The 19,873-nt window shown below is 51.6% G+C and overlaps 2 protein-coding genes across 6 annotated transcripts; both read right to left on the bottom strand.

Moving 5' to 3' along the window:
- Positions 1 to 1,811: 1,811 nt before the first annotated feature.
- Positions 1,812 to 6,372, bottom strand: LOC101680033 (CMRF-35-like molecule 4). 2 transcript variants are annotated; one of them, XM_004749017.3, is made up of 5 exons: positions 5,936 to 6,372; positions 5,095 to 5,430; positions 3,481 to 3,559; positions 2,858 to 2,911; positions 1,812 to 2,342 (listed from the first exon to the last, which is right to left on the bottom strand). In XM_004749017.3, exons 1-5 carry the CDS (start codon positions 5,994 to 5,996, stop codon positions 2,258 to 2,260), a joined length of 615 nt encoding a protein of 204 aa, XP_004749074.2. In that variant the 5' UTR covers positions 5,997 to 6,372; the 3' UTR covers positions 1,812 to 2,257. The 2 variants fall into 2 exon arrangements, with proteins under 2 accessions (XP_004749074.2, XP_004749075.2); XM_004749018.3 differs by having other exon boundaries at positions 5,095 to 5,214.
- Positions 6,373 to 12,870: 6,498 nt separating this feature from the next.
- On the bottom strand, positions 12,871 to 19,141 carry LOC101679733 (protein CD300H-like). Of its 4 annotated transcripts, none has more exons than XM_045085967.1 (5): positions 18,682 to 19,133; positions 17,830 to 18,165; positions 16,066 to 16,144; positions 15,504 to 15,557; positions 12,871 to 13,505 (listed from the first exon to the last, which is right to left on the bottom strand). In XM_045085967.1, the coding sequence occupies exons 1-5, from the start codon at positions 18,740 to 18,742 to the stop codon at positions 13,247 to 13,249; spliced, it is 789 nt and encodes a 262-aa protein (XP_044941902.1). In that variant the 5' UTR covers positions 18,743 to 19,133; the 3' UTR covers positions 12,871 to 13,246. The 4 variants fall into 4 exon arrangements, with proteins under 4 accessions (XP_044941902.1, XP_044941903.1, XP_044941904.1 ...); XM_045085969.1 differs by lacking the exon at positions 12,871 to 13,505 and adding an exon at positions 13,683 to 14,996 and having other exon boundaries at positions 18,682 to 19,139; XM_045085968.1 differs by lacking the exon at positions 15,504 to 15,557 and having other exon boundaries at positions 18,682 to 19,134.
- Between the last annotated feature and the right edge of the window lie 732 nt (positions 19,142 to 19,873).

Below are 19,873 nucleotides of genomic sequence, written 5' to 3'. Positions count from 1 at the left end.
GGGAGGAAATATTTGCAAATCATGTATCAGATAAGGCGTTAATATCCCAAATATATAAAGAGCTCATACAACTCAAAATCAACAACAACAATAAAATAACAATTTCTATAATGTGATTGGTCTCATTAAAAATATATATATATATATATATATGTCAGGGGTTCCTGAGTGGCTCAGTCAGTGAGATGGCTGACTCTTCGTTTTGACTCGTGTCACAATCTCAGCGTCCTGAGATTGGGCCCCCTGTTGGGTTCAGCACTCGGTGGGGAGTTTGCTTGAGGATTCTCTCTCTCCCTCTCCTTCTGCTCTCTCCCTCATAAATAAGTAAATATTTAAAAAAATTAAAAATATGTGTGAAGTTTTCATAAACACAGACTGTGATGGGTGGCACTATTAATCAGGTCCATGTGTTTTGTGGAGAGTTGGTCTGAAGAAAGGGGGAGAGGGTAGAATGACAGTGAGCTGGGAGCAGAACTCAGGAACAGGGCCGATGGGTTTTAAAAGCATAAAGCTGTTTGAATCTCAATTTTTCCTTTCCCTGACCCTGAGATGTAAACTTTCTCCTTCATGTCCATCCTTTGGGAAAGTTTGCCCCAATTGCACCATCCTTGTGTGGCCAAAGGTAGTCAAGGGGCAAGCTCAGCCCCAAAGGGCTCATGGCAGTGTGGGATATGCAGAGGGGTTAGAGTCCACTTTGTCTTGCACAGATGGGTCAGGGCATCCCTGCTGGTGTCCCCATGCAGCCATGCCGGCTCAAGAGTTATTATTGGGGTACAGGTCTGTGCCCTGCTCTTCTACTTGCAAATGCTTACTGATCACCTACTCACCAACTCCTTTAACCAGGTTAGAGTTCCCCTAATAGTGCACTTAGGTTTCCATTCCTCCACACTCCTGCCAGTGCTTGCTCTCTCTTGTCATTTTGGTGATAGCCATTCTGACAGGTGTGAGGTGATGTCTCATCATGGTTTTATTTGCCTTTCTGTGATGATGAGGGATGTTGAGCACTTTTTTATGTATCTGTTGGCCATTTATATGTCTTCTTTGGAAACTATTTAGTTCCTCTGCTGATTTTTTAAGAGATAAAGAAAGAGAGAGAGAGAGAGAGAGAGCGCCTGAGTGGAGGGGAAGAGAGAGAGGGAGAGAACCTTAAGCAGATTCCACGAGCTCAGTGTGGAACTTGACGAAGAGCCTGACATGAGGCTTGAGCTCATGAGCCAAAATCAAGAATTGGAGGCTTAACCAACTAAGCCACCCAGGCACCCTTCTCTGCTCATGTTTTAACTGGATTGATCAAAGGATACAAACTTCCGATTACAAGACAAATACATTCTAGAGACCTAACATATAGCATGAAGACAACAGCTAATCATATTCTGTTATATACTTGAAAGCTGCTAAGAGAATACATGTTAGATGTTCTCACCACGAAAAAGAAATGGGAGTGATGTGGCGTGATGGCAATGTTAGCTAACCCCCCAGTAGTAATCAGTTTGCGATATATATGCATCAAATCAACATGACCTACACCTTCAGCTCATATAATGCTATGTGTCAGTTATATCTAAACAAAGCTGGAAAAAATAAAAATAAAAGTAAACTTGGGAGGGGCACCTGGGTGGCTCAGTTTTAAGTGTCTACCTTCATTCAGCTCAGGTCATGATCCCAGGGCCCTGGGTTCGAGCCCCACACCGGGCTCCCTGCTCAGCAAGAAGCTTGCTTCTCTCTCTCCCACTCTCCCTGCTTATGTTCCCTCTTTCGCTGTGTCTGTCTGCCAAATAAATAAAATCTTTTTTTTTTTAAGTAAACTTGGAGACTGCTAAAAAATACAAGTATATAGATTGAAAATATATATGCATATATATGGCAAACCCATGAAGAAAACAAGAACATGAATGTAAGATTCATAATTGGTTTCCTCAGAGGGCAGCTTGGGACTTCAGAAATATTAATGATGTTTATTACTTAAGCTGTGAGGTGGGCACCCAACGGTTGAAGAGTATTTGGGCTGTAAGGAGTATGCATTTATTGAGAACATTCTTTTTGTCTATGAAAGATTGCAAGGAAGTTACAAAAGAGTTTACAGAGTATTCGGAATGAGGTAAGGACAGTGGCTGGATGTGTTGGTCAGAAGGCCGTTCCCATCCATCAGATGGGCTGTGCTCCTGGGTGGGTCATCAAGGGGCAATTGGTGTTACTGACTTTAGTTATTGGGCTGATGCCGCCTCCCCACCCCAGATCCCTTCTGATGCCTGTTCCCTCAGAGGACAGCACTGAGCATACTTAGGACCAGGGGCACCTCCAAGAAGACCAGGAGCTGGAAGTAGATGCTGCTGAGCAGGGACCTGTGGGGGACAGTGACAGGAAGTGAGCCACGTCCTCAGGGAGATACCCTGGTACCTTCCACTTTTCTTCTGTCCCTGTGCCCATGTCCTGAGGCTACAATAGTCCACACAGAGATCAGGCCCAGGTGGGTCCATGGGCAAGACAGCCCTACATAACAGATACTCCCATGACCCCCAGGCTAACAATTGCCCTTGAGACAGGACTTTGAACATGGAGAGGGCCTGGCTATTGGAGTGACATAAGGGAGATCGCAGGGAGCAGGAGGGACCTTAGATAAAACCTAGGAAAAGGATTCTAATTAAGTCCTCCCCATTGGGGCTTATCCTATCTGTGGACTAGAAATCAGCACTAGGTTACTTGTCTAATGTCTGCTCTCCCATAAACAGTAGTTCCCATGAGGGACTGGGAGTGTTTGCTTTAGTCCTAGGGTCCGTCTGGCACCTGTGTGGTGCCTCCAAACCTTACCCTTGAGATTCAGTGGTTAATGATGGAGGGAACGAATGACCCCACTCACCTCTCCTCTCCCTTAGAAGCCTGGTCTTCAATAGGATGACTCCTAGGTGAGGACCTGTGGGGTGGAGAGCAGGGGAGAGACTGCAGGGGCCCCCAGAACACCTGGCCTGGGCCAGGAGCTGAAGGACCCCTTTGCACAACATTGGCACTTGTCTTCCTTGTCCCTGGAGACCAATTTCTGCAGATACCTGAGTGCGGGCTCCCCCAATCCTACAGGTCTCCAGGGGAATGTCTGCCCAGGACTCACTGGCCAGGACTCCCTGATCATTGTGCATTGAAGAACGGTCCCGCCTTCCATCACTAACCACACCATGCTCTCCCCAACCCATCTGTCCTAGTTTCCCCAAGCACTCATCATGAGCTGGCATGTCCTCTATTGATGAACGTGTTGACTTCTTCACTGTGTGAATTTCCCAACTTTTGTCAGAGCCGGACTGTGTCTCGGTGACCAGGGCTATATCCCTAGAAGAGGGCCTGGCACATGGTAGGACTTCCACAGTGAGGTGGGGAATTGGTACCTAAGTGTGGGACCGAGGCCATGACAGTCACACCCACACACCTCAGCCCTCCATGTTCCCCAGAAATCACCCAGCTGTCAAAGGTCTCCCACAGCTAGCCCCTTACCCAGGATGTTGTCTGGAACTGGGGGACTCCTGCGAGGTCGCGGTCTTCTGTGTGGGGTCTGGCAGGGTCCAGTGAAGACCTGTTGTTGATGAGGGAGGAGAAAGCAGGCTGAGGACAGGCCAAAGCTGACACCCCACAACCCCACCCCCCATACTCCTGGGTGGGACAGGTGACACTCCTCCAGGAACTTCCCAGCTGTCTTCATGGTAATGCCTTCCTAGAGGGAAAAAGAACCCTAACACTGACAATGGCAAGGCCTCCGGTATCCTGGGAGTCTTCTTTAACACATGAAAAGCCTTCTGAAACCTCCCCTTTCCCTTACCTTCCCAAACTTCCAAGTATACAATTAGCCATCCCTCACAAGCCCAGGCAGCAGCTCTTTCTGCCCTGGGGTCCTGTCCCTGAGCTTTAATGAAACCACCATTTTGCATTGAAGATGTCTCAAGGATTCTTTCTTGGTTGTAAGCTCTGGACTCCACCCCACCAAACCTCACCCACATTCCAAAACCACATCAAGGGTACTGGGGGCCCTCTTGAAGTTGGGGGCTGCGGTGCTGGGTGAGGGAGAAGCACATGTCAGGCCTGCTGTCCTCCCCCGGGCTCTCCCACTCTCTGGCAGCTGTGTGGTTCCAACTCACATAGTCCTGGTCACTCAGGACATCTGGACAGGTGTCCAGGCTCCACATCCGCTCACAGCCACACCCAGGCCTGCCTGGAACTCTGGCCTCCCCGGCCCCCTCTGCAGGTGCAACCTGCCCAGATGGGCAATTTCAGAGGCAGAGCATCCTCCCAGCAGGGCATGGGACAGTGTGTGGAAGGAGCTCAGGGCTCTGGGCTCAGCCACCCCGCCCCTGGTTTCTCCTGGCAGAGGATGGCCTGAGCTTTCCTCTGCAAAGATTGATCCAGAGCTGGGAGTGGGGGCCGGGTCCTCAGGCAGGGCTGATGTCTGGAGTGAGGACCATGAAACAGAACCCCCACATTAGGGTCTGGGGCTCCTTCTTGGGCCCCTGTCGAGACTGCTGCAGACCCCCAGGATCACAGCTGTGAGGCTGGTGCTCAGGAGTCATCCAAGACACAGTGATGTCCTATTAGAACCCCGGGGTCCTGGGCAGCCAGTAAGGGAGAGAAGCCAAAGCCCTAGGGTCCCGTTCCCCATTGGAAGGACAGAGAGACGTCCAAAAAGAGGCTCAGGACACTTTCAGCATGGACAGGACCCTTGTCAGGACAGGAAGGCAGACAGCTGTCCTCAGACTCAGGGCCATTCCCACTGCCCATCCTGGGAGAGCTTTAGGCATGAGAGTGTGACAGGGCGGGGCACACTGAGACGCTTAGGTCAGCTAGAGGTGTGCATGTGCTTGTGTGAGTGTGCAGACAACACCTGCACACACACTTAAACACGCAGACATAAACACAGACCAAATGCACGACATATGCACACACACACACACACACACACACACACAGGCACACCCCCAGTGTCCTGCATCACCCAACCCATCCTCACCCCGCTCTTCTATCCCACGTCCCACCACTTTCCTGACAGGGTCGGGGTGATCAGCCCCAGTCTCAGGCAGCCCTAATGCTGGTGTCGGGGGAGGGGTGTGCACAGCTCACCTGGGGTCACAGACAGCACAACTCGGAAGTTGAGGTCGAGCAAATATTCTGGGAGCAATGATGTATCGATCCCACACCGGTATGTTCCTGTATCACTTTCTGTGAGGTTCTCCAAGGTCACTGTGAAGGTGAGGTTTGCAGGATGGTCCCTGATGGACACACGGCCACTCCTCACTTCTATGTCTGCTTCTTTGGTCACCACAATATCCCCCAAACATGGGCTTTTGCACCAGTACTTGACATTCTCTGTGAATTCCTCTTCGTACTGACACTGCACACTCAGGGATCCCCCCACGGTGCCCGTCACAGAGGTGGGGCCACTCAAACACGAACAGCCTGGAAAACACAGCCACGTGTGACCCCTCACCAGATGGGCCTGGGTCAAGGGGATCTGTGGTCAAGGTGACCATTGATTCCCTGAAGGGACCTAGGGGTCTGGAGGAGGCCTTGGCAGGAGACAGGCCTTCCTGAGATTAGAAAGCAGATGTACCTTCCTCCTCAGAGTGGATCAAGGTTTCCTTGGTGTGTCTTGGTGTGTGTGTGTGTATGTGTGTGTGTGTGTGATGCACTAAGACCTTGTTTCTGACTATGACACTACAGTGGTCACAGGAGCCCCTCCACTCAGGGCTGTTCTGTCCACTATATTGGACATGACTCACCTGCTTTATGCACTGAATCCTCCTGGTCTTTGCTAAGGCACTGCTGGCCGATCCGAGAACCTTCTCTGCTCTCCCTCCTCCCTCCCATGTCCTCCTCCCCTCCCCTGCCTCACACCCCCATCCCCCTGTCTCCCTCCCTCCCACCCAGGGCAGACTTCCCTGCCCAGCTCAGCCCCACTCACCTGGGACCTGCAGAAGGAGCAGCACTGCTGGTAGCCACAGCCTCCCATCCCCTGGGGTCATGTCTGCAGCACAGATGTCACTCACAGAAATGCCAGGCTTGTGATGGGGGACAATTTCAAGTCTCTCACAGAGGGTCCTCTCTGCAGGGCCCACTTCTGCTTTCTGGGGTCTCTTTGCTTCCTCGTCCTGCCTGTGTTTGGTCTCACAATCTTCTTCCACGCTGGCTCAAGCTGGTTGGGGTGCAGGAAGCTGTGGGACAGAATCAGCACGAGCTAAGGCAGAGTCCTGGACCTGGTGCACAGGATCTGCTCAATCCCAATGACAAGACAGCTCCTGGTCCTGGACTGGACTGGGATTGCCGTCCCCTTCCACAGCCAACATCTGCTCCTCTCACTGTCCACACTCGCCCAGAAATGGAGCAACACGGGAGCATTTCCTGCTCAGTGGAATGTCCGCCACCCTATGACGTGTCACTTCCTTCTGGTCAGGATGGACTGTCCGGGGTGGAACCCCCAGCAGCCCATCTTCTCAGGCATCAGTGGTGACCACAGTGGTATTAGGACCCCCCAGCCTGCAGCTCCAAGAACCCACAGTCCCCGTGAGACCCTGGCTCTCCTCTGACCACACAAGTTGACACTGTGAACTCTGATGCTTTCAAAGGTTCCATTTGGGTTCTGGGTTCCGAACCAGGGTACTAATTCCCCAGGTGTGCTTCCCTCCTGTGTGTTTGCCTGGTCTCAAGACACGGACATGGAACAGCCATCACCAGTCCCATGTGCACCTCATTTTTGAATCCTTCTTGTTTGGAATGTCCACCCTACTGTGACTCTCAGGGCAGAAGACTGCCAATGGACAAGAGGGTCCAGAGACTGAAGGAGCTGATGGGACGTTGGGGACATGTGAAGCTGAGACTGGGCTTCTTCTCTCCATCCAGTGGCAAGAGGAACCATTGTGTAAGAAGAGGATGGTCTGACAAAGCACTGGCTGCCGGTGTCCATTTTGGGTTCACATGGTGACCGGGGGCTTCTTCCAAGAGCAGAATTGGGGGATGGTCCATGCCAGGAGGTGGGGAGGTATGTCTGTCCTAACTCAGAGTGGCTTGTTCTCATGACATGATGGGTTTGGGGTGGGTTTACTCTGGAAATGGTAAGGAGGTGAGTCACAGTGCAGAGTCTTGCCTGGGTTATGCCAACTCCTCAAACTTATCAGAACAACCAGGTCAATCAATTTCCCCCTAAACACTCTCTGCCCAGATCTGCTCCTCCTCCACACTATCTTATCCCGATCTAAGGCCACAGTATTCCCAGAGTTATTGCAATCAGACCCTGTCATCTGGGATTCCTCTCTATGCTCCTCCCCATTATTATTTCTTCTAGCATCTCCATCTGCCCATATCCTCTCTTCCTCCTGACATAGCAATCCTCTCTTCTCTCAGTGTAGTAGTGCCATCCCTGTTCCTCCCAGTCCCCTTATGCTTTGTCCTCCCTCTGTTCCACTCATCAGCAAGAGAGCTTTTCAACAAAACTCAGAAGTAGCCAGTACACCCTTGGTCCCATGCCCTTCAGACGAAACCCCCTCTCCATGCTTGGCTTACATGGTCTGAGTGGCCCAGCTGCTGCTGGGTTCTGCATTTCTATCTTGCTCCCCCACCACAATGTGCTCCATGTTCTATCCACTGTGCCCACCCTTCCCCAGGGCCTTAGCACCTGCTTGTCCCACTCCTCGGGTCCTCTGCCCACCTCTTCACAGTGCTTCATCCTTCTTACTCTTTAGATTGCACCTTGGATGTACTCCCTTAGAAAGGTCCCCCGGTCACTCTTCCTAGGGTCACCCTGTTGTCTCAATCACCAACCCTTGCTTGTTTCCTGCATAGTTCACTGAATCTTGTCATATGTTTACTTTTGGTGGTCTCTGTGCATCTCCACCACTGGGATAGAGCTTATATCATAGCAACATTCTGGGTCTGTTTCATTCTTCACACAATGACTCAGTGGCCAACTGCACTTTGTGACCAATGGTTGACTTCTGATAACTGTTCATAGAATGAGTGAATGAATGATTGAGTCAATGAATAAACACTGCATTGGCTGCAGACATGGCCCTAGACAACTGTGGTCCAACGAGATGCAATATCTATGGTGGTATAATGAATTCCCCCAGAACTTGGTGGCTGAAAACGTATTTATTATCTCACACTTGCTGAGAGTCACAAATCTGAGAGTGGCTTATCTGGGTGGTTGTGGCTCAGTGTATCTCTTTCACAGCACTGTGGTCAAGATGTTGACCAGGCTATACTCACTGGAAGGCTGGACTGGCCTGAAGGATCTGCTTCAGGGATAACAGTCCACTTGGGGGTTAGCAGGAGTCCTTAGCTCCTCCCCCAATACAACTGCTCAAGTGTCTTCATGAGGTGACATCCAGCTTTTCCCACGGAGAGTGATCCAAGAAGAGCAAGGCACAACATATTTATGATTTATCCTTGGAAATCGTGTACCATTGTTTCTGCCATATCTGGGGACTACACACCCACCCTGACACAATATAGAGGGCCCCTGCCAAGGGATGTGGAGATCTGATCTGAGTGGAAGCTATGAAAGGATATGATTCCTAAAATATCAGATATCTCTGTATTTATATTTCTGCAATTTCCTGTTCCCCTGTGACACTCCAATAGAAGATTTAAAAACTAAACATCAAAACATGAAAGTAAAGCTCTGAAACTTTGCTTGATTTGGGTGGGGGGTGTAGATGTTCATTGGTTTTCTGTCATATAGCAAAGAATTTCCATAATCTTCCCCGCTACTAGTTACCCAGCCTAAAGCTCAGACATTGATAATCTAACCAGATGATATCAGGATGGAATGCAGATTCCTCTGTTTTGACTGCTCAAGTACCTTTCCTCCAGACCATGATGCTGGCAGGCAGAGAGTGGCCAGCAACCAGCAATAGGGAGAAGCACCATCTTCAGACCCAGGAGAGGGTCTGCAGAATGAGAGGGTTTGTCAGGCAGCTGGTGGCCATTGTAACACATACTGGGAAACTTGACAAGAACTCACGGTTTCTTCAGTCTTCTCAGCCCACCACCTTCTCTTCCATCTCTCCTTCATTTCCTGGTGCATCTTCCTTTTCTACAAACTTGAGTTTCTGCAGCTTCTGGCTGAGCTGAGAAGTTGGAAGACCCACCAGGTGCACAGAGCAATTACAACAGAAATTTGACTTCAGGTTTGAGTCCGAGGTGTGATGGTTCATGGTATGGGTTAACTGTCCACGGGAAGCTCAGATGGAAGATGATCTTGGGTGTGTCTAGGAGCATGTTTCTAGAGGAGATGAGCCTTTGAATCCATGGACTTAGTGAGGTGGGTGTCCTCTCAGCAGACTTTTGCTTTGTGAAGCCCTCAGCATCTGAAGAAAAGAAGGATATCAAAGTAGGGTTACAAACATTCTGGGCTATTTGAGAGTGGGAAGAGGAAAGTGCTTGGCTTGGGTCCCAATGTTAGCTAGGAGGATGAAGAGTTCCATGGCCTGCCTGCACATGGAGCCTCAGTGTCCCCAGTCGCTGACAATGTCCTCATGGGTCCCAGCTTATCTCTAGGTCACCGGGAGAGGTGCCTGCGCTGTGTGCCCACGGCCTTTGGGCGTGCTCATGAATCAACTTTTGGACATGCAGGTGGTCATAGGGCATAAATAATTGGTCTAGAAAAATGATTCCTGATTCACAAAGTTAGTCCACTTGTGGTTGGCTGGAATAAGACACATGAAGAAATAGCAGGATGAACATCTAAGTCAGTGCAACCCTGTGATTGTATTGGTAATTCAATTTAGACATAATGTTAAAGATGAGTTTTGAAGCTGTTAATGGGAGGCCAGGCCAGAGCCAAAGGGCAGACTTTTCTCCCTGCACTGCAAGATAGACCCTCCCACCCCGACCTCCTGCCCATTTCTGCCCATCTTCTTGGTCCTGGCACCTCTGTCTCCTTGTTTCCCATCCCCTCAGCCACCTTTCCTTAGACCTCGCTGGCACGGATCCCAGGGAGCCCTTGAAAGAGCTGCTTCCCTCACTTCTGGGCAATAAGAGGAAGCATTGCCAGATGTCACCATACCAAGTTCCATGTCAGCTGACCGTGGTCAGGAGGGGGCACTGGGTCTATCGACCTCTTCCAGGGAGTATGGATTCCAGAAGAGCCATGTAGGCACTGCTTCTCAATAAAGCTTGAGGGGCTGGGCTAGAGTCCGAGGTGTCCTGTCTCTCTGCCTGGTTGTGTACCCTCCCCTGGACACAGGTGGTGAGGGTCCTGACTTATTCTCGTCTGAACTACCCTTTGGGCTCCGGTTCCCTGCTTGCATCTTGAGCTCTGGACTGTGAATGTCTCAGCCCACCTCTAGTTGAGACCAAGCAGACACAGTGATTCGAAAGCCAACAACTCAGGCTGATGTGCAGCATGGGGCTTGGAAAGGGAAGCAAGCTATAGGACTGAGCCAGAGGAGGAAAGGTCATCAGGATACAGTGGGTTTAGTTCTAACCCCTGGGGTGGCCAGGACCAGCGTATTTGAATCATCTGGGGGGACTCAGCAGCTAAGAAGCAATCCTGTTAGAGGAGAATTATTAAGTCCTTGAAGGGGCTGCCCAGAAGCTCTGCAAATGATCACTATCGCCATCTTTTGGTGACTTGAAGAACTGCCCCAAGTGTGCTCTGGATGTTACCTTCATCCTCATCCTGGAGGTTGGGAACTAGAAATGCCTTTTGTGCAAAACATAAGAGATTCTTGAGCATAGGAAACAAACAGGTTTGCTTAAGGGAGTGGGTTGGGGGGATGGGGTAACTGGGTGATGGACATTAAGGAGGGCATGTGATGTAATGAGCCCTGGGTGTGATGAAAGACTGATGACTCACTAACTCCTACCTCTGAAACTAGGAATACTATATATGTTAATTAACTGAATTTAAGTTAAAAAGCGAAAATTGAGAAATGTCTTTTGGGGGTGCCTGGGTGGCTCAGTGGGTTAAAGCCTCTGCTTTCGGCTCAGGTCATGATCCCAGGGTCCTGGGATGGAGCCCCGCATCCGCATCCGGCTCTCTGCTCAGTAGGGAGCCTGCTTCTTCCTCACTCTCTCTGCCTGCCTCTCTGCCTGCTTGTGATCTCTGTCTATCAAATAAATAAGTAAAATCTTTAAAAAAAATTTAAAAAATGTTTTTAAAAAGAAATGTCTTTTGTAGTTGAATATCAAGGCCTGTCATGATCCCTCCCGATCCCTCCAGACAGAGGACCAGAGCTCACGGAAATTCTGGAGCCCCATGGAAGAAGGATATTTGGTTTTCAGTCAGAAGGATGAGAACTCGGGTTTAGGGAGAATGGCCTTCTATTTATATAAATTTTCTTTGATTTCCGACAACAGCAGTTTGTCATTTTGGACATCCATACCCAGGACATATTTGGTTCTGCTTATACCTAAGGATTTCATTTTCTTTGGAGTAAGTTCACATGGAATGCATTTTCCATATGTTCACTTGTTTCCTTATGTTTCCATATGTTCACTTGTTAGTATATGGACATGTGATTGACTGATGTGTGTTCATCTTATATCCTATAACCTGCTGAACTCACCTCTTAGTTCTATGAGGTTTTGTAGATTGCTTAAGATTTTCTTTTTTTCTTTAAGTCTTTATTTATTTATTTGACAGTAAGACATCCTAAGTCGACGGAGAGGCAGGCAGAGTGAGTGGGGAAGCAGACTCCCTGCTGAGCAGAGAGCCCGATGTAGGGCTCCATCCTAGAACCCCCAGATCATGACCTGAGCTGAACGCAGAGGCTTAACCCACTGAACCACCCAGGCACCCCTGCTTGAGACTTTCTACATAGACATTTATGTCATCTGCACACAGGGACACCTTTATGCTTTTTTTTTTTAATTTATTTTCAGCATAACAGTATCATTATTTTTTCACCACACCCAGTGCTCCATGCAATCCGTGCCCTCTATAATACCCACCACCTGGTACCCCGACCTCCCACCCCCCGCCACTTCAAACCTCTCAGATTGTTTTTCAGCTTTATTCTTCTTTTCCATCTTCTATCCCCTCAATTCTTTATCTGACCTACTGCAATGGCCAGAATTTCCATGGCTGAGATGACTACATGGCGAGAGAGGGCATCTCTGCTTGCTCAGGGTCATACAGGGAAAACTCAGTTTTGATCACTAACTCTAATGTTAGCTGTATTTTTCTTTTAGGTGATCTTCATCACGTCGAGGAAATTCCTTCTTTTTCCTTCTTAAAACTAAGAAATTCCTTCTTGAAAATTATTTTTATGAGTTTCTTTTTGATCATGAGTGGGTATTGGAGGTTGTCATAGGCTTTTCCAGTGTCATTTGATATGATTCTATGATTTTTTTTCTCGTTACTTTGGTATGGTGGAACGCAGTGATTCACTTTTCAACGCTGAACCAGACTTCTCTACCTGGAACAAACCTCACTTCCTCACGGTGCATAATTCTTTGCTGGATCCATCTGCTGGCCTTCCCTATCCATCTACCTGACCCCCAGATTCCTGCCCACTGGCCTCTCAGGACCCTCCCTTGCCCTGAGCTTTGCCATTGTTCAAACCATCGACCTTCCCTCCCTCAACAGCCTGAGGCTCTTACCCAACAGAAGACAAATCCTGAGAGAATATGGACTCTGGGAAACAAAGGGAGGGTTTCAGAGGGGATGTGGGTGGGGGAATGCAGTAGCCGGGTGATGGGAATTACCGAGGGCACGTGTTGTGATGAGCACTGGGTGCTCCATGCAACCAATGAATCACTGAGCACTACATCGAAAACTAATGATGTGCTCTACAGTGGTTAACTGAACATCATCATCATCATCATAAAGAGTCTACTCCTGTCCTCTGTCACCACATTCATTGAACTCTCATCCATTCCTCTTCAAGACACTTCTTATAAACCATTATTCTTTATTTAGTTTTCAAAAACACCCATTCGAATAGAAAGGCCTTGTTTTGTTGACTGCTTTCTTCCCAGCACCTAGAAACAAGCCTGGTGCTACACAGGCTTTTGGTGAATATTTGGTGAGTGGTTGTAGGAAGGAAGGAATGTTGAGTTGAGAGCCAGCACTGGGGGTTCTCAGGAGGACAAGGTCATGGAGAAGCAGGCCTTCCCTCACCTCGGGCTCTCCGGTCACCTGGGCTGTGCACCAGCAAGCTATGAGTCCTAGGGCGTCTCTCCCCCATTCTTCCCAGCAAAACACCACACACATCGACTTGTGTGAGTGATGGATCTCATTGCTTCACTCAAGTATTGAATGATTTGTTTGTTACCAGTTTTTGGCAATAAGGGGAGAGGAGACAGGTCTGGGGCCAGAAGTTCTTCCTCTTCTGGTCTGCGTGGTGTTGTCTCTGGACAGGATAGGGATGCGCAAGGAGGGCTGAAGGTTGTCTTCATCAGGCTGACTCTGGTGCCCACAAATTGCCCACTGAGGCCTGTTGACCCAGAACACGGCACTGAGCATCATCAGAAACAGGGGCACCTTCAGCAGAACGAGGAGCAGGAAGTGGACGCTGCCCAGCAGGGACCTGTAGGAGGGACACGGTGACTGGCAGGAGTTTCTCCTGGACATGAGGCCCAGGCTCTGTCCCCACCTGCCTTTGTGCTCAGGTCCTGTGGCCTCAGAAATCAATATCAGCCTCAAAGCTGGAAGGTCCGGCACCAAGGGCCCGTCTCGTGTCCTCCATTCAAGACTTGACCTTGAGCATCAGGACACAGCAGACACTTGAGGGTGTGGTGGGGAGGAATGGAGAGAACGGGAGAAGAGGGGACCCAGGAGGCTCTGGCACCCAGAAACAGCTCTCTGAACCCACAACCCTCAACACTCCCTTGCTCCTGCGGGGGCAGATTTTGAGGGTGAAATGCTCCCTTATAAAAACTCTCCTCTCTCAACCTAGTCTGGAGTCAGCTTCAGTATGATCGCTGGAGAAGCACTTCTGCTGAAAAAAGTGACCACCCCAAGCTCAGCTCATGGCCAGTCCCCTCACCTGTGGGTCCCAGTAACTGTCCCCACACCAGCTCCTCACAAATGCTGTGTCCCCTCCCCACACGGGACCTTTCTAGAAGCTCTCTGCCTCAGCAGCCCCTCGCCTGACTCTCAGCCTGTGGTTTAACGGATGTCCTCTCCAAGGTCACACTGGGACCCTCTTGCACACCCGCTTGGCACCCTGGCTCATATCCTCTTTGCCCACTTGAACTCCAGGCCAGCTCTGGACAGTCTTGGACCGGCCAGTGGTTTCCCCCCTCCAGCTCCCTCTCTTCTTTGCCAGAGGACACTCTTTAGCTATAGGAGAGTTCGGCTTGCTGAGCAGAACAGGCCAGAAACGGCACAGAATCCATGTCCCCAGGAGGCACCCTCTGCCTGCCAGACTCTTTCTCCAGATGAGGGGCCTTCCCTCATCACTCTGTGAGAGTATAAGAAGCCTCTCTGCCTGCACTACTCTCTCTAGATAAGGGGACGTCCCTCATTTTCTGTGAGCAACAGGAAGCCCCACCATCTTCCCCACATGAGGACAGATCGATGTTGATCACTGCCTCAGCTTCCTCAGGGCTGGTGGGACAGCTGTGGGGTGCGTCCTACACAGCACATCCGAAGACACCCAGTGACGGAGCCCAGTTGCCCTGTGGTAGCTCCTCCATCAAAGCACGCTTCATTGGCTTTACCCATCCCCTCGCTCCCTTTTTATGCTTCCCGGGATCACCATTCCATAGACTAATCGCACCTAAGTCCTTGTCTCCCCCATCTGATTTCAGGAAATCCAAACCCAAACAGGCTCTTTGTCATTTGTTTTCAATGAATCTGGATTCCTTTCGTCATGCCCACCGTCTTCCCGTGCACCCCCTCTTCCTATCCTTTAATGGACAGTTGGCATTACTGGCTTTATCAGGCTGATGCCACCTCCCCCCAGATGCCCTCTGAGGCCTGTTCCCATGGAGGACAGCACTGATCATGCTCAGGACCAGGGGCACCTCCAGCAAGACCAGGAAGGAGAGGAAAGTAGATGCTTCTCAGTAGGGACCTGTGGGGGACACAGTGACAGGCAGTGAGCCCCATCGTCAGGGAAATGCCCTGGTGCCCTGCATTGTCCCTCTGTCCCTGTGTCCATATCCTGAGGCCACAACAGTCCAGAAGGTAATCAGGTCCAGATGGGTCCATGGCTGGGATTGCCCCATTATCAGACCACTTCTGTGACCCTCAGGCTTACAATTGCCCTTGAGACAGGATGTGGACATGGAGAGGGCCTGGCTATTGGAGTGACATGAGGAGACCCCAGGAAGCAGGCAGGACCTGGCCTGGGGAAAGTGTTCTATCTAATCCCTCTCCATGGGCACTGACCCTGTGTATGGACTAGAAATCAGCACTAGGTTACTTGTCTAATGTCTGCTCTCCCATAACCGGTATTTCCCATGAGGGAATGGAGTGTTTGCCTTAGTCCCAGGGTCCATCTGGTACCTGTGCGGTCCCTCCAAACCTTAGCCTTGAGATTCAGTGTTTAATGATGGAGGGAATGAATGACCCCACTCACCTCTTCTCTCCCTCTGTGGTCTGGTCTTCAATAGGATGACTCTCCAGTGAGGGCCTGGGAGGAGCAGGGAAGAGAGCTCAGGGCCCCCAGAGCTCCTGGCCTGGGCTAGAGCCTGAAGGCCCCCTTTGCACAACACTGGCACTTGTGCCCCTGTTTCTGATGATGCCCGATTTCTGCAGATACCTGAGTGCGGGCTCCCCCAATCCTATAGGACTCCAGGGAAATGTCCTCTCACCGGCCAGGACTCCCTGATCATTGTGTATTGTGAGCAATCCCACCCCCATGGCTCCCCACACATGCTCTCCCTGACCCATCTGTTCTCAGGTTGAGTCGTCCACGGTGTGAATTTCCCAGCTTTTGTCAGAGCAGGGCTGTGTCTCGGTGGCCTCTGGCTATATCCGTAGCAGGGTGCCCTGCACTCAGTAGGACTTTCACCGTTAGGTGTGGAATTGGTAAATAAGTCTGGGACCAAGGCTATGACAGTACCACCCACACAACCCTGTCCTCCGTGTTCCCCAGAAATCACCCATGTGTCAAAGGTCTCCAGCTGCTAGTCCCTTACCCAGGGCGCTGGCTGGAACTGGCAGACTCCCGCAGGGGCATGGTGCTCCATGTGAGGGCGGGCAGGGTCACGTAAAAATCTGGAAAGTTGGTGATCCACACAAAGCTGAGGGCTGCAGTGTGGCTGGGGGGATCACATGTCAGGCCTGCTGTCCTCCCCCGGGCTCTCCCACTCTCTGGCAGCTGTGTGGCTCCGACTCACATAGTCCTGGTCACTCAGGACATCTGGACAGGTGTCTGGGCTCCACATCCGCCCACAGCCACACCCAGGCCTGCCTGGAACTCTGGCCTCCCTGGCCCCCTCTGCAGGTGCACCCTGGCCAGGTGGGCGATTTCAGAGGAAGAGCATCTCCCAGCAGGGCTTGGGACAGTGTGTGGAAGGAGTTCAGGGCTCTGGGCTCAGCCACCCTGCCCTGGTTTGTCCTGGCGGACGATGGGCTGAGCTTTCCTCTGTAGAGATTGATCCAGAGCTGGGGGTGGGGGCCGTGTCCTCAGGTAGGGCTGATGTCTGGAGTGAGGACCTTGAAACAGGGGCTCAGCAGAGTCCACACTGAATGATGGGTCAGCCCGGAACTCCAAGCCAGAACTATGAACCTAGGTGGCCACCGGACAGAAGGATAGACAGAAAGAAAGACCTAGTGAGACAGACACACACCCAGGGCACCACACAGAACGTTTCCTGTCCTGAAGCCAGCTGGACAATGGTCTTTCTCTTCCAGGCGGTGGTGTCCGAGGACACTCTGCCCTTCGCTGTTAAATAGGAGCCCACAAGGCCTGGGTGGGGGGGAAAGGCCCCGTGTGACAGAGACGCCCTGCAGGAAGGACGTCGGAGGAGCCAAGGCCAACATCGGAGTAAGAACACAGGACAAAAACCTGAACACTCCGAAGGATGAACTCCATGTGGTTCTCAGGAAACAAAAACAGGGTTCTAGTAAAGAATTCTTTGTAGAACGTGGTAGTATCTTTGTGGCCATCGGACCTGAGAATTCCTTTTTCTCATTTTTCCCCCTCCTTTGTCTGAGGGGAGCTTTCAGCGGTTTCTCTGGGTTCCTTCCTGTGGGGACAAGATGACAGAAGGAATGGGGAGGGTCAAGCTGGAGGGGCAGGGTGTTCCCTAAATGCTCACAGAAGCCCCACGTTAGGGTCTGGGGCTCCTTCTTGGGTCCCCGTCGAGGCTGGTGCAGATCCCCAGGATCACAGCTGTGAGGCTGGTGCTCAGGAACCATCCAGGTCTTGGTGATGCCCTGTTAGAGCCCCAGGGTCCTGGGCAGCCAGTAAGGGAGAGGAGCCTGTACCCTACGGGAAGCCTGTTCCCCATTGGGAAGACAGATAGAGGTCCAGGAAGAGGCTCAAGACACCTTCAGCATGGTCAGGACCCTTGGCAGGACAGGAAGGCAGACCTGTCCCCAGAGTAGGGCCATTCCACTGCCCACGCTGGGAGAGCTTTAGGTGTGAGAGTGTGTCAGGGCGGGGTGCACTGAGGTCAGCCAGAGTGTGCATGTGCTTGTGTAAGTGTACAGACAACACAACACCTGCACACAGATCTAGACACACATGGACACAGACACAGACACAACACGCATACACACATCCGTGGACACACACAGGCACACCCCTGGTGTGGGTGTGCTCACCCACTGCATCCTCACCCCATTCTTCTATCCCACGTCCCCCCCCCCCCGCTTTCCCACTGGGGCCGGGGTAATCAGCCCATGTCTCAGGCAGCCCTGGTGCTGGTGTCGGGGGAGGGGTGTGCACAGCTCACCTGGTTCCACCGACACCAAAACTGGGAAGGTGCGGTCACGAAAATACCCTTGGAGAACTGATGTATCAATCCCACACTTGTATGTCCCAGCATCATCCTCTGTGAGGTTCTCCAAGGTCACTGTGAAGGTGAGGTTTGCAGGATGGTCCCTGATGGACACACGGCCCTTCCTCACTTCTCTGTCTGCCCCTTTGGTTTTTACCGAACTCCACACACATGGGCTCTTGCACCAGTACTTGTCATTCTCTCTGAATTCCTCCTCGTACTGACACTGCACGCTCACAGATCCCCCCACGGTGCTCATCACGGAGGTGGGGCCACGCAGAGACCAACAACCTGGAAAACACAGCCGAGGGTGACCCTTCACCAGAGAGGCCTGGGTCATGGGGGATCTGAGGTCAAGTTGACTGTTGAGACCCTGAAGGGCCCTCAAGGTCTGGAGGAGGCCTTGGCAGGAGAGAGGCCTCTCCTGAGACCAGAGGGAACAGCGGTAGCTCCCTACTCACGGCGTGGCACAAGGAGAGTGTGTCCCTGTTGTGTGTGTGTGTGTGTGTGTGTGTGTGTGATGCATGGAGACGTCATTTCTGACTGTGGCACTACAATAATGCTGGTCACTGGCCTCCCTGCTTGTCAGGGTCCCTCTTTCTCGCACACTGGACATGACTCACCCGCTTATGCACTGAATCCTCCCGGTCACTGCTGAGGAGTGCTGGTCCATCTGAGAATCTTCTCTGCTCTCCGTCCTCCCTCCCACATCCTCCTCCTCCCCTTGGGCTGCCTCCCACCCTTGTCCCCCTGTCTCCCTCCCCCCCACTCAGGGCAGACTTCCCTGCCCAGCTCAGCCCCGCTCACCTGGGACCTGCAGAAGGAGCAGCGCTGCAGGCAGCCACGGCCTCCCATCCCCTGGGGTCATGTCTGCAGCACAGACGTCACCCACAGAAATGCCAGACTCCTGGAGGGAGATGATTTCAAGGCTCCTCACAGAGGGTCTTCTCTGGAGGGCCCACTTCTGCTTTCTGGGGTCTCTCTGCTTCCTCGTCCTGCCTTTGTTTGTTCTCACAAACTTCTTCCACGCTGACTCAAGCTGGTTGGGGTGCAGGAAGCTGTGGGACAGAAGCAGCACGAGCTGAGGCAGAGTCCTGGACCTGGTGCACAGGATCTGCTCAAACCCGATGACAAGACAGCTCCTGGTCCTGGACTGGACTGGGATGGCCGTCTCCTTCCGCAGCCAACATCTGCTCCTCTCACTGTCCACAGGCGCCCCACACAATGGAGCAAAACTATGAGCATTTCCTCAGGGGAATGTCTCCACCCCATGACATGTCATTTCCTTTTGGTCAGGAGAGATTATGTCCGGGGTGGAGCCCCTAAGAGTCCATCCTCTCAGGCATCAGCGGTGACCACAGTGATGTTAGGAACCCCCAGCTTGCAGTTCCGAGCACCCACAATCCCCATGGGACCCCTGCTCTCCTTGGCCACACAAGTTGGAACTGTGACCTCTGATGCCTTCAAAAGTTCCATTTGGGTGCTGGGTTTCTAACCAGGGTACAAATCCACAGACTCCTCCTGTGTGTTTCCCTGTTCTGAAAAATGGACATGGAACCGCCGTCACCAACCCCGTGCGCACCTCACTTTGACTCTTTCTTCTTTGCAAAGTCCACTCTACTGTGACTTTCAGAGTAGAGGACTGACAGTGGACAAGAGGGTCCAGAGACTGAAGGAGCTGATGGGACGTTGGGTCTATGTGAAGCTGAGCCTGGGCTTCTCATCTCCATCCAGTGGCACAAAGGGCCATGGTGTAACGAGAGGGTGGTCTGACAAAGCACTGGCTGCCAGTGTCCCTTTTGGGTTCACATGGTGACCAGGGACCTTTACAAGGTGCAGAGTTGGGGGACAGTCCTTGCCAGGAGGTGGGGAGGTGGGTCTGTCCTAACTCAGGGTGGCTAATTTTCATGACATGATGGGTCTGGGATGAATTTACACTGGAAATGGTAGGGAGGCAAGTCATGGGGCAGGACCCAACATCTTGCCTGGGTTATGCCAA

The sequence above is a fragment of the Mustela putorius genome, unplaced genomic scaffold, assembly GCF_011764305.1.
Source record: "Mustela putorius furo isolate JIRA1106 unplaced genomic scaffold, ASM1176430v1.1 tig00000873_pilon_pilon_pilon, whole genome shotgun sequence".
In the NCBI taxonomy this organism is placed as follows: domain Eukaryota; kingdom Metazoa; phylum Chordata; class Mammalia; order Carnivora; family Mustelidae; genus Mustela; species Mustela putorius.
Note: the sequence above shows the minus strand (reverse complement) of the source record. Positions and strands in the feature narration are given on the sequence as shown.

Bases quoted from the DNA above. Each gene is read 5' to 3' on its own strand.
- LOC101680033 (XM_004749017.3), bottom strand. From the start codon at position 5,996: ATGACCCCAGGGGATGGGAGGCTGTGGCTACCAGCAGTGCTGCTCCTT. The intron at 5,431-5,935 runs GTGAGTGGGGCT...TGTGTTTTCCAG, and splicing joins GCTCCTTCTGCAGGTCCCAG to GCTGTTCGTGTTTGAGTGGC. The intron at 2,912-3,480 runs GTAAGGGGCTAG...TCCACCCCACAG, and splicing joins AGTTCCAGACAACATCCTGG to GTCCTCACCTAGGAGTCATC.
- LOC101679733 (XM_045085966.1), bottom strand. From the start codon at position 18,742: ATGACCCCAGGGGATGGGAGGCCGTGGCTGCCTGCAGCGCTGCTCCTT. The intron at 18,166-18,681 runs GTGAGCGGGGCT...TGTGTTTTCCAG, and splicing joins GCTCCTTCTGCAGGTCCCAG to GTTGTTGGTCTCTGCGTGGC. The intron at 17,119-17,829 runs GTGAGCTGTGCA...TTGTCCCCACAG, and splicing joins TTTGGTGTCGGTGGAACCAG to GAAGGAACCCAGAGAAACCG.